The 11,707-nt window shown below is 49.9% G+C and overlaps 1 protein-coding gene and 1 non-coding gene across 3 annotated transcripts; one reads left to right on the forward strand and one right to left on the reverse strand.

The window, feature by feature from the left end:
* Positions 1–861: 861 nt before the first annotated feature.
* On the reverse strand, positions 862–10,672 carry TUT1 (terminal uridylyl transferase 1, U6 snRNA-specific). 2 transcript variants are annotated; one of them, XM_043451173.1, is made up of 9 exons: positions 10,446–10,672; positions 8,806–8,996; positions 5,519–5,834; positions 5,260–5,360; positions 3,933–4,402; positions 2,948–3,057; positions 2,692–2,802; positions 2,425–2,517; positions 862–2,052 (listed from the first exon to the last, which is right to left on the reverse strand). In XM_043451173.1, the coding sequence occupies exons 1-9, from the start codon at positions 10,525–10,527 to the stop codon at positions 905–907; spliced, it is 2,622 nt and encodes an 873-aa protein (XP_043307108.1). In that variant the 5' UTR covers positions 10,528–10,672; the 3' UTR covers positions 862–904. The 2 variants fall into 2 exon arrangements, with proteins under 2 accessions (XP_043307108.1, XP_043307110.1); XM_043451175.1 differs by lacking the exon at positions 8,806–8,996 and having other exon boundaries at positions 10,446–10,584.
* TRNAG-UCC lies at positions 4,682–4,754 on the forward strand. The gene has a single exon. It is a non-coding gene; the product is annotated as a tRNA-Gly (tRNA).
* Positions 10,673–11,707: the final 1,035 nt, after the last annotated feature.

Genomic DNA, 11,707 nt, shown 5'->3' on the forward strand with positions numbered 1-11,707 from the left:
GGTGGGGCCAGCTGGCCAGCGCGGAAAAAACTCGCGCCTGCGCAGTGGGGGATGGCCAATCCGAGTCCGGACGTGGAGGTAGACCGCGCGGAGACGCTGAGTCCTGGCTGGAAAGCCGCCTCTCTGCAGCTACGTGGCAGAGCTGCCAGCTCGGCATCTCGCGGGACACCAGAGGCGTTTCCCTCCGGGTCGCCTGTCCCGCGGTGATTTGGTGGAGGTCGTGCCAGACCCACAACATCGTGGTCGTGTGACACTCATTGGGGTGGCAACCGCGTGGAGGTGGCGGGGTCCCACGCTCCTTTTGTTCCAACTTTCTAGAGGAGAGACTGTACATCTAACCCAAGCCCAGGTCTGAAACCCCCCGTAAAAGTGAGGCCTTTTCCATTAAACAGAGATGCTGTTACTGAGAGAAGAGGCACTCTTCCGGGGACCCGCAACGGGGGAGGGACTGAGGGAGAACACAGACAAGTCCTGTCACCCTGGAGGGGCTGACAGTTCAACTGAGGGCATGCCCTTTACCCGTGCTCAGATCTGAACATTTTTTACCCAATATGAAGAGAATGGATTTAGAACCCTGAACCCAAATTTCAAGCCCCATCACCATTCATAATCTGGGCAGTAATGTAAATGAGAAAGGAAACTTGGTTCTTCCCAGGTGCAGCTCAAGCCACCCACCCAGCACTTCATCTTTCCAGAACTCAGTACTAAGAGGGTCCAGGTGCCAATCACTCGCCCTGGGCATGAAAGGAAACAGCGTGGGAGACCTATTTTAGGGTGACAAGACGAGGTACCTCTGAGGCTGCACTAAGCATTTAGTGGGGAAGGAGTATTATCACCAGGTGGAAACAGAGGAAACTAGTGTTCATTAAACTAGCAGCTTTATTGCCTTTCAGGGTCCCCATCTTCACTTAAGCAGGTTTCGAAGCGCTTGAGGGAGGAAAACCTGTAAGAAATGATGGAGATCAGGGAATAGGCCTTGAGAATCCTGGAGTGGGGTCACAGTGAGACTCTGGCCAGCCTGGGAGGCGGACGCCACGAAGGTCAGGAGTGGCTCGGCCTCTGGCCTCTGTTCAGTACTGCTCAGTCCCCGCAGCTCCCGGGTGACCCGAGCCTCAGTTGCCAGCCACTCTGCTCCAGAGCCAGCACCAGCTCCACCTCCTTCCTTGATTTGTTGCTGCAGGCGTCTCCGGGCACGCCGCCGCCCCTGCCACACACGGTGCCACAAGGCGCAGCGCCAGCTCACTGAGAGTGACACTCGCTTCTCGGCCTCAGCCTGAGACCCTTTGCAGGCTGCCTCAGGTCCTCTGGGCCCCTGCTCGGCCAGCGCCTCGGTGCCTGACTGCCCCTCTTCTCTGGTGGCTAGATGCTTTCCTGTCATCAGGGGCAGCTCCCCCGGCTGCCCAGGGCTCTGCATTGCCCAGTCCTGCCCTGACTCTCCAACCTCTATGACCATCTCTTCCACACCATCTTCACCATGCTCCCCTGCACATCCCTGCTGCTCCTCTGACCCCTCCTCACAGCTTTTCTTCTGTCCATCTAGTTTTGCTCTTTTGCTTGTCCCTCCCTGGGGGGGCTCCCCAGGGCCACCTCCCTCTGACCACAGTCTCTTGGTTCCCTGTTCTATATGGCACCCTAAGGCTTCCCTTAACACCTGGGCCAGCGCAGCAGTGAGCTGGGTGAAGGAAGCAGGGGGTAAGGGGATAGGTGTCGCAGAGAGCATGGAGCTGGGGGAGCTGGGTTGCAGAAGGGGAAGCAGCCCCCAGTCCCGACCCCGGGACGACCGCCGTTGGTACTGGAGGCTTCGACAGTAATTGGCTGCCGCTCGGCAACAGTTCTGTAGCCTCCCAGCCACCCGGCTGGTCACGTTGGCTGCCACATTGTGACTTAGGTCAAAGGGGTCCTGGAGATTCATGGGGCCGAGGCGCAGGCCCTCTGAGAGATTAGAGGGCAGGCCCTCTGCCACAGGTAGTGCCTGACCCTCCCGGAGGGACAGCAGGGAGCCACGAAGATCCCAACAAGAGACACAGGAGAAGAACTGGGCCAGCAGGGAACCTGGAGAAAGAGGAAGAGCAGGGAAGAGGGGTCCCTTAGAGGCCAGACCTGAGATCAGCCTTGCGCCACAGCCATTCCCTAATTTGGACTTGCCTTTTCCCTCCCAAGTGGCCCAGAGGAGTGCCAGAGCCAGGCTCCTCTGATCCCAGTAAACAAGAGGTCAGACCTCTCTCCCCACAGTGCCCCCCAGATACTGCCCCTTCCCCCTGCTAGCAACGTAACCTTGGGCAAGCCACTTCATTACTCCAAGGCACAGTTGCTTCATCTGTAAAGTGGCAATAACGATATTAACTAACCCACAAGGCTGCTGTGTGCCAGTATCTGTGTCATTAATACCACTTGTTAGTCCCCTCCCAGGCTCCCCAGACTCACTCAGAGGCTCCTTATTGGTGCTGGGCTCCAGCCTCGAGGCATCTCTGGGGAAACTACAGTCCCAGCCATCAACCTCCACCTGTTCACCCTCACCTATGAAAGTAAAAAAGTTGAAGGTCAGCCTGAAAGCAGGAAGATGGGTGGGGGTTTGGGGGTGGAGATGGTAGTGACAGGAGAGATCTCATTCCCAGGAAGCTCAGTATGTCTAAGATGAAGAAGAGGGATGAAGCTCAGGAGACAGGGCAGGGGAAGGCCAGGCTGCTGTACCTGCTTTCTGGGTGAGCTGGGACACAGTGGGCAACACAGGAGGGTCCCTGGTCTGAAGGAAATAGATCACGAGCAAGGTCAGGGCGTAGTTATTGAGAAGTGGGCCACTCCCTGCATAAATAATTAATTCTCGTTAGATCAGAGGCAGTTCTGACCCCTTCCTTGGCAGTTTTCTCAAGCCCGCTTCCTCCTCCCCGTGAATCCCTGCCTCTGCCCCGACACCAACGCAGCCCCCACTGTCGTGATTCATTCTCACCTGACAGCCCTTGACCCTGAGCCCAGCAGCGCAGAGTGTACACAAGCGGCCGTACTCGCCCATCCAGCTCAGAGCAGAGACTCAGGAAGCGGGAGTTGTGCAGGGCCAGCCTAAGACAGAGGGCAGACGGGGTGTCGGGGCTCAGGAGCCTGTCACCCCCCAGCTCTCACTCCAGACTGTGTAATGGTGGCCAGCGGGAATAAGGCCAAAAGAGGGTTTCCCGAGGTGTTTTCTCTGACATGGTCTGGAGAGAGTGTGTACAAAAGAACATCAAATGGGTCATCCCTAGTGGCACAGTGGGTAAGAATCCGCCTGCCAATGCAGAGGACCTGGGTTGAATCCCTGGTCTGGGAAGATCCACGTGCTTCGGTGCACTGAAGCCCGGTTGTCACAGCTACTGAAGCCCTCACGCCTAGAGCTTGTGCTCTGCAACAAGAAAAGCCCACAAACCACAACAAAGTAGCTCCCGCTCACCCCAACCTGAGAAACCCCTTGCAAGCAATGAAGACCCAGTGCAGCCGAAAATAAATAATAATTTTTTTAAAAAGCGAATGTTGCTTCTTAAAAAAAAACAAAACGCAACACATCAAATGTGTTTGGGAAACACTACATCCTATAAATGTCTTGGAGAGTCACAGAGCATATTATTATAAGACTGATCAGAACATTTACTATGCAAAGAAACAAAGACAGGAAGGGAGAGAGAAGGAAAGAGCAAGTGGGAGAGGAGGGAAGGGAGAAACTTGCCTGCATTAACTTAGCATTTCCCAAACTTACTCAACCATGGAACTCTTCCCTAAATCCTTAAAATCAGTATCCCAAGAAACATACTTTCCAAACATTGAAATGAAAGCCAGACATGAGATGAGTGTCAGAAAGAGAGACAGGACTAAGTAAGGACAACCTCAAGGCTCAGCTGGTGCAGGGCGCCCCCCCTCCCCTCCCCAGAGCGCCAGCTGGCCTTCCCCCACCACCTCAAAGGTACCGGTTACTGAGGGAGACGTCACCATGGAGACCTGATGGCCGATGGCAGAACTTGACCACAGGGCGCCGCGCAGAGGGCACGGTTTGGACTCGGTACACTCCAGGAACACAGCCCCGAAGGATGGATCCCACCAGCTCCAGCATGGCTCCCCCTTCTGCTTTCTCCCTCTTCAGGGCCTCTGCCAGTTCCACAGCCTTCCCCAGGTCCCCCTCTCCCTGGTCCTCCTGCAGTGGCGAGGCTGGAGGCAGGGACTGGGGAGAGGCAAGAGTCTCAGAGGCCAAAGCAGAGTCTGGAGTCCGGGGTGCCAGTGAGGACGAAGGGGCTTCAAAGTCCAGGGCTTCCGAGTCTTGAGGAGAAGCTGGAGGCTGTGAGTCTGGAGGGGAGGCTGGGGTGCAGGCCAGGGCTTGAGGATCCAGTGGGGATGCCAGGGCCGAGTCCAAGGAGGGAGATTCTGGAGCCTTTGGGGCTGGCTGTGGATAGAAATGGGCTGGGTAACTGTCTCTCCTGCTGCCCCCTAACTGGGGAACATTCCATCTCTAAGATATATCTATTAAAACTTATTATAGGCCAGGCCCTATTCTAAAGGCTTTATAAAAGTAGTAACTCTTTTAATCCTTACAAGCCTTTTTTAAAATTAACCTTTTAATGCCATAAAATAAACAGTCTACATTTTACAAAAATAATACTGTCAGGAAAAGCAAAAAAAGGTAGAGGAACTGTTTTAGGTTGAATAAGACTAAAGGAGGAATTCCCTGGTGGTCCAGTGGTTAGGACTCTGCACTTCCACTGCAGGGGGCATAGGTTTGATTCCTGGTCAGGGAGTTAAGATCTTGCAAGTTGCATGGTACAGTAAAAAAAAAAAAAAGCAAAACACACCTTTGGCAGGGGAGAGATATATGGGAATTCTGTATTTTCTGCTCAATTTTGCTATGACTCTAAAACAGTTCTAAAAAATAGTCTATTTAAAAAATAATAACCCTTTCCTACTCCCAAGGCAGAACCTGTACATTAGATGTTACAAAACACAGATAAGCAAAAACATAATTCACTATTGTATATCATTTCATAGATATATCTCTTCCAGTAAGATATGACATGTGCCATTTTGAAATTTTTTTTCCCTGTTACAAATGTCACCTATTCCATGTCGGTTCATTTTATCCTATCCAATCACATCCACGTTTCTCCAATCATAATAACCCTTTCAGGCAGGTCCTATTATCCCCATTTTACAGACAAGGAACTAAGGCATGAGAGGTCAAGGGCTCGCCCAGCGTCACATGACCATTTCCACTGACTCTTCACAGCTGCCTCCACGGTCACATACCTGGGGCTCGTCCAAGTCCCCCAGATCCAGGAAGAGGTCAAGATCACAGCCATGGACGTCAAAGCTGTTTATGGAGGAGCCAAAAGGATGGACCACACAGCCTGGGTGCCGAGAAGAGAATAAAGGTCAAGAGACACTGCATGGAGTAAGTGGTGGAAGAACATAACGTGGCACAAAGATGGAAAAGCAAGCAAGTGAACACCACTAGCTGAGGGAGGCTGGGGACAGAGGGCTCAGACACAGCAGGGCGGTGACTCACCAGGGAAGAACTCTGAGAAGACCTCCTGCATCAGGGCCACCACGAGGCTCCGAAGCTGCCGCTCAGCCTCAGAGAGCTCCCTCAGCCCCACGAGCTTCACCATTTGTGCTTCCACGTCCGGGGCCTCAGCGAGTGCTTTGATCAGCTGGTGACTGTCGGGGGCCACTCTTTTGGGGGACCTGGAGGCTGGGCTCTGGAACTCTTTCTGCTCCCGTGGCCGGACCCTCAGGCGATGTCCTCCCAGGCTGTGCTGGGGCTGTGACAAAACAGCTTCCCGGGCACCCAGGTCCCCCATCTCCACGATGGCAAACACTCCCTGTCAAACCACAACAGGGACAATGATGACAGTTCTGGAACCAAGAATCCAAACACACGGTCTAACAGTAGGTGAGAATCTTCAAAATGGGGACCACTCTATAAATTGGAAATATTTGCTTCCTGTTTCCATAACATCAGGGAACATATTTATTTATTTTTTAGCTGTGACATAAGGCTTATGTAATCTTAATTCCCCAACCAATGACTGAACCCTTGCCCTCAGCAGTGAAAGTGCAGAGTTCAAACCACTGGAGGACCAGGGAATTCCCAGTGGAGAACATATTTAGAAAAGCAATTATCTCTCTCACTCAAATTGCACGCATTTTATTCTTACCCAAGCCTGCCTCTGAAAAACTTCACTTTACTTATTTCATCAAACCCCAGTCATCCCAATAACATTTCATCCCAGTAACATCCCAGTAACTTTTCACTGGTTACACTAAACTCACCCCCTAACTTTTCCTGCTTTAACTAGATTCTTTTAAGAATCCATGTAATGATCACTGTGTTAGGTGTAACCATAAACACATAAACCCTGTTTTTTGGTTTTTTTTTAAGTCCATATTCTTTTTTAATTAATTTATTTTTTTGGCTGCACTGGGTCTTAGTTGTGGCATGTGGGATCTAGTTTCCTGACCAGGGATTAAACCCAAGCCCCCTGCATTGGGAGCACAGTCTTAGCGACTGGACCACCACGGAAGTTCCCATGTCCATATTCTATTATATTCTCTTCAGTGGTAAAGATAGAACCTCATTCTGCTTATAAAAAGGAGCCCTCTATAGTAATTAAGACTGTGGTACTGTGACAAAACTTTAGCTAGACTCACTAAGAGAAAAAGAGAAAAGGCTCTAATAAATAAAATCAGAAAAGAAAGAAGAGAAGTAACAGTGGATGCCACAGAAATACAAAAGGTAAGAGAATACTATGAACATGAACACCCATACACCAACAACCTAGACAACCCGGAGAAAGGGACAAATTCTTAGAATCACACAACCTTCCCAGACTGAATCAGGAAGAAATGGAAAATGTGAATAGACTGATCATTAGTAAGGAGACTAAAACAGTAATCAAAAAGTTTCCAAAAAAACAGAAGTCTAGGATCTCAAACTACTCCAAAAAATTGAAGAGGAGAAAACACTTCCTAACTTATTTTTACATGGTCAATGTCACCAATATCAGAACCAGACAGAGACAATACAAAAAAAGAAAACTACAGGCCATTATCTCTGGGGAACACAGATGCAAAAATCCTCAACAAAGTATTAATAAATCCAATACAATAATACATTAAAAGGATCATACACCACAATCAAGTGGGATTTATTTCAGGGATGAAGAGATGGTTTAACATCCATGAATCAATCAACATGACACATACTTTAACAAACTGAAGGATAAAAATATGATCATCTCAATAGATCCAGGAGAAAGCATGTGACAAGATTCAGCATTCATTTATGATAAAAGTTCAATAAAACAGGCATAGAAGGAATGTACCTCAACATACTAAAAGTCATATATGACAAACCCACAGTTAACATCATACTCAATAGTAAAAAATTGAGAGCTATCCCTTTAAAATCAGGAACAAGGATGTTCATCCTCACCACTCTTATTTAGCACAGTCCCAGTCAGAACAACTAGACAAGAAAAAGAAATAAAGGGCATCAGATTGGGAAGGAGAAGCAAAACTATCACTGTTTTCAGGTGACATGACCTTATATATAGAACACCCTAAAAGGCTTCCCTGGTGGCTCAATGGTAAAGATCCACCTGCCAATGCAGGGGATATGCATTGGTCTGGGAAGATTTCACATGCCATGGAGCAACTAAGTCTGTGTGCCACAACTATCGAAGCCGTGTGCTGCAACTACTGAAGCCCACGCACCTATAGCCTCTGCTCCGTAAGAAGAGAAGCCACTGCAATGAGAAGCCCGTGCACTGCAATGAAGAGTAGCCCCCACTCACCAAAACTAAGAGAAAGCCATGTACACCAACGAAGACCTAGCTTAGCCAAAAATAAAGTTTTTTAAAAAATCAGCTAAGTTTTCCCACATTCACTACATACCAGACTCTCAGCCAAGTGCTATATATGAATATCTATGTGGTAGGTACTAAGGCTTCCCTGGTGGCTCAGCAGTAAAGAATCTACCTCCAATGCAGAAGACGCAGGAGATGAGGGTCCGATCCCTGAGTTGGGATGATCCCCTGGAGGAAAGCATGGTAACCCACTCCACTACTCTTGCCTGGAGAATCCCACAGACAGAGGAGTTTGGCAGGCTACAGTCCACAGGGTCACAGAGTCAGACATGACTGAGGCAACTGAGCATGCATGCCCGGTAGGTACTGTTGAAGTGAAGTCGCTCAGTCGTGTCTGACTCTGTGACCCCATGGACTGTAGCCTACCAGGATCCTCAGTCCATGGGATTTTCCAGGCAGGAATACTGGAGTGGGTTGCCATTTCCTTCTCCAGGGGATCTTACCGACCCAGGGATCGAACCCGGGTCTCCCGCTTTGTAGGCAGACGCTTTACCCTCTGAGCTACCAGGGAAGCCCCAGGTACTATTATTATTTCCATTTTATATCTGAGGAGACATGAATAGCAAGGTTAAGTAACTTGCCCAAGATTTTTTTTTTTTTTTTGGCAGTGCCACATGGCTTGCAGGATCTTAGTTCCCTGAGAGGGGAGCCTAGTGCAAAATTAGCAATTAACAAATATTTGGCAAGTGAAAGACTGATGGAAGAAATAAATGACCAAGTTCCCCAATGACTAACTCTGACAAACTGATAAAATCCCAGGGGCGAGGGTGAGAGACACAAAGCTAGACTAGTCCAAGCACTGGGGTGCCCACTGCGGGCAAGTCACATTAGGAAGTCGTGAAAAGAGACTGTTGGTTTCTCGCCCTCGTTTCTCTTGGTGTGCAGCACACGTGACTCGTTCTTTACCCCGAGTCATTCACTCTACCTTGTCCTTGTCCATGACGACACTGGCCACAGGTCCAAATGCCTGGAAGTACTCGGAGAGCTGAGCAGAACCCACATCCCGGGGAAAGCCACTGACAAACACGCTTCGAAGCCCCTGGGCCTTTCGAGTAGCTCGTAGTTCTTCCAGGTGCCGGTGCTTCCGGCCCCCCAGATGGGCATCCAGGCTGGGTCCTGCAGAGACAAGCGTGAGACCAAAGCATCTGAGTTGCGCTTCAGTGCACCTACTTTGTTCTCTGCATACCGAGATCCTACTGATTCTTCCAAGCCATTGAAACTGTGACTTTTGAATAACAAAGTCCTGGCTCCTTTCAGCTTCCTCTCTTGTCCATCTGTCTGTACAGTGCATTCTAAGTGGTCCCCAGGAGAACTGGTTGTACACAAGTATTTCTTAAACCACCTATAAGTGCAAGATAGAGCAACACCTGCACATGGTAAAGAAACTAACAGATAACTTATCCAGGTCATATATCAGTTCAGTTCAGTTGCTCAGTCGTGTCCAACTCTTTGCAACACCATGGATTGCAGCACACCAGGCTTCCCTGTTCATCACCAACTCCTGGAGCTTGCCCAAACTCATGTTCATCGAGTCAGTAATGCCATCCAACCATCTCATCTTCTGTCATCCCCTTCTCCTCCTGACTTCAATACATAGATGAACTAAATGAATCAGGACCCTGCACTATCTCCCACTTATCATTTCTGAGTATAATACAGAGATTCCAAGGGCAGAATCATAAGTCACACTACCAAGAAACAAATCCCAGCTCTGTCAAGCTATATGAAATCTTGGGCAAGTAACTTAGCCTCGTTATTCATGTCTCCTCAGGTATGAAATGGAGATATTAATACTTCCTACCATATAGATACTATTCACACATAGCACATGGCCCAAGTCTGGGACATGTTGAATGTGGGGAAACATAGCTGATTTTTTAATTTTCTATTTCCCTTTGAGTCAGCTGTCTGACATTACCAAGTGTTATGTGGGGCCAGAGAAGACTATCCTGGATTTCTGGCTTGCCCTACTGGACAGTGGTAGGGCATTTCTCGTTCACAATGAAAAAGAAAAATGAAAGATCATGTTTAGGTGAGATTATGATTCCAGACTTCAGAAGTGGAAGCTGAGGTTTCACTGGGCCTCTTGCACTGTCATAAAAGGACGTGGTCTCCTTTTCCAAACCCACGTTCCTAATATGCATACCACACTACTTCACATCTCTGCCTTTGGGGGGCTCCTCTTGTAGGGCTTCTTTCCCTACTACCTTCTCTGTGATCCTGCAGCTTTTCAAACAGAGGGTATTGAAAATTATCTCCATCTCTAGATTGTGAGCTGCTTCACCTCTTTAAATTCCCTCTCCCCGCTCTAGAGCTGGATGTCCAATACCTGACAGTTAAAGAGGGAATAAAATAACGAAATTTCCATCGTGGAGATTTCAGATACGGGGACGCTGGGGTGTAAGGTGCTGGGACTCTCCCCACTTTGTAATCCCTCCGGATGGCGGAGAGAAAACGGAGGTGAGACCCTACCAACAGACTTGGCAAGAACTCTGACCTGTAACCCTAATCTTCGCTAGAACCCAAAGACGAAACCGCCCCACCCCCCGAGTAGCCACCGCTTACGGTTGGCTGTAGTGATGTGGCAGAGGCAGCAGCGGAAACCCCCACGAGGCAGCGGCTCGATATCTGAATCCACTGCAGCCATCGTGACTCTCTGGTACTAACAAAATGCAACCACCTCAGCCACGACCGGAACTCCCGCCTACAAACGGCAACGCTCTCGGAAGCAACTTCCGCCGGTCCAATAGGAAGTGACGTACCGTCGGCCAATCGCGCAGTACGCTCCTGCTAAAACCGAGCTCTTTCGGCTCAGTGTTCCGTTTCCTGCCGGAGTTAGGTCTCTACCAGTTTATGGAAAACTGTCCACGATGCTTATCTGCATGCGGTAAGCCAATTGGTGTGCTCTGAGCGGTTGAGACGTTGATTGGCCCCAAGATCATGAATATTCACAAAGCAGCCACGAGGCCTGAGCCGGGTTTCTTGCCGTGCCTCCTGCTTGACAGTCGGCCTTTTCCTTGCTAGATGACTTAGGGCATGCTGTGCCCTCCTTTGAGGGGCAGTAGAGACCTATGGGGCTGTATCCTCAACCCGTATTTACCTGGTGGATAAAGGCGGGTCCTTCACGAAGCCCGGTCTGTTCCTAGTCTCCAAACCTCCTGAGGACTCTTACCCTTTTCCCTCTGCCTTTGGTCCTTTCCCAGAATGGTGGTCTGCGCCCGCTTCCTAGCCCTGATTGAGGAGCTCTTCCCCCCCACGCACCTTTAGAACTCCACGGGCCCACAGCCAGATGGCCTTTCTTCTTCGATAGCGGTCTGCGTGGAATATTCACCAGACGCCAGAGCCTCCCGCCCATTTAAAGGCATGCAGCGAAAACTGCTGTGATGGCAACTGCGTAAAAACATTGGAGGGTGCTGATTCCGCCGCAGACCGTTGTAGTGGTCATTCTTACCGACACCAGAGGTGCTGGCTTAGACCAGGGAGAGAGCAAGGGAGCTGAAGAGGCCCCAGGGACAGGGACCATGAGATAGAGGGGCCTATCAGCTGGGCTAAGCAGCTCTTGCTGTGTTGATCAACCCACAGCATCGGGTTGTGGAAAGAGCAGCGGACCTGAGTCAGGCGTCTCAAACTAAACTCGAGTTAAGTCTGCTGGCTTAGGCCTTTCCCCATCTCTAAAGAAAGTGCTCAAGGAGCACACAGTAGGCTTCTCTCTCCTAAGGGGCTCCTCCCGTTGGAACCAGATTGTGTCTGATCTGTCTCCCAAACCCCAAAAGGCAGGAAACACCCCAAGGGGGACCTCAATATCAAGGCAGTTGCTGAGGCTGGCC

Source organism: Cervus canadensis, chromosome 29 (assembly GCF_019320065.1).
Source record: "Cervus canadensis isolate Bull #8, Minnesota chromosome 29, ASM1932006v1, whole genome shotgun sequence".
NCBI classification, from domain to species: Eukaryota; Metazoa; Chordata; class Mammalia; order Artiodactyla; family Cervidae; genus Cervus; species Cervus canadensis.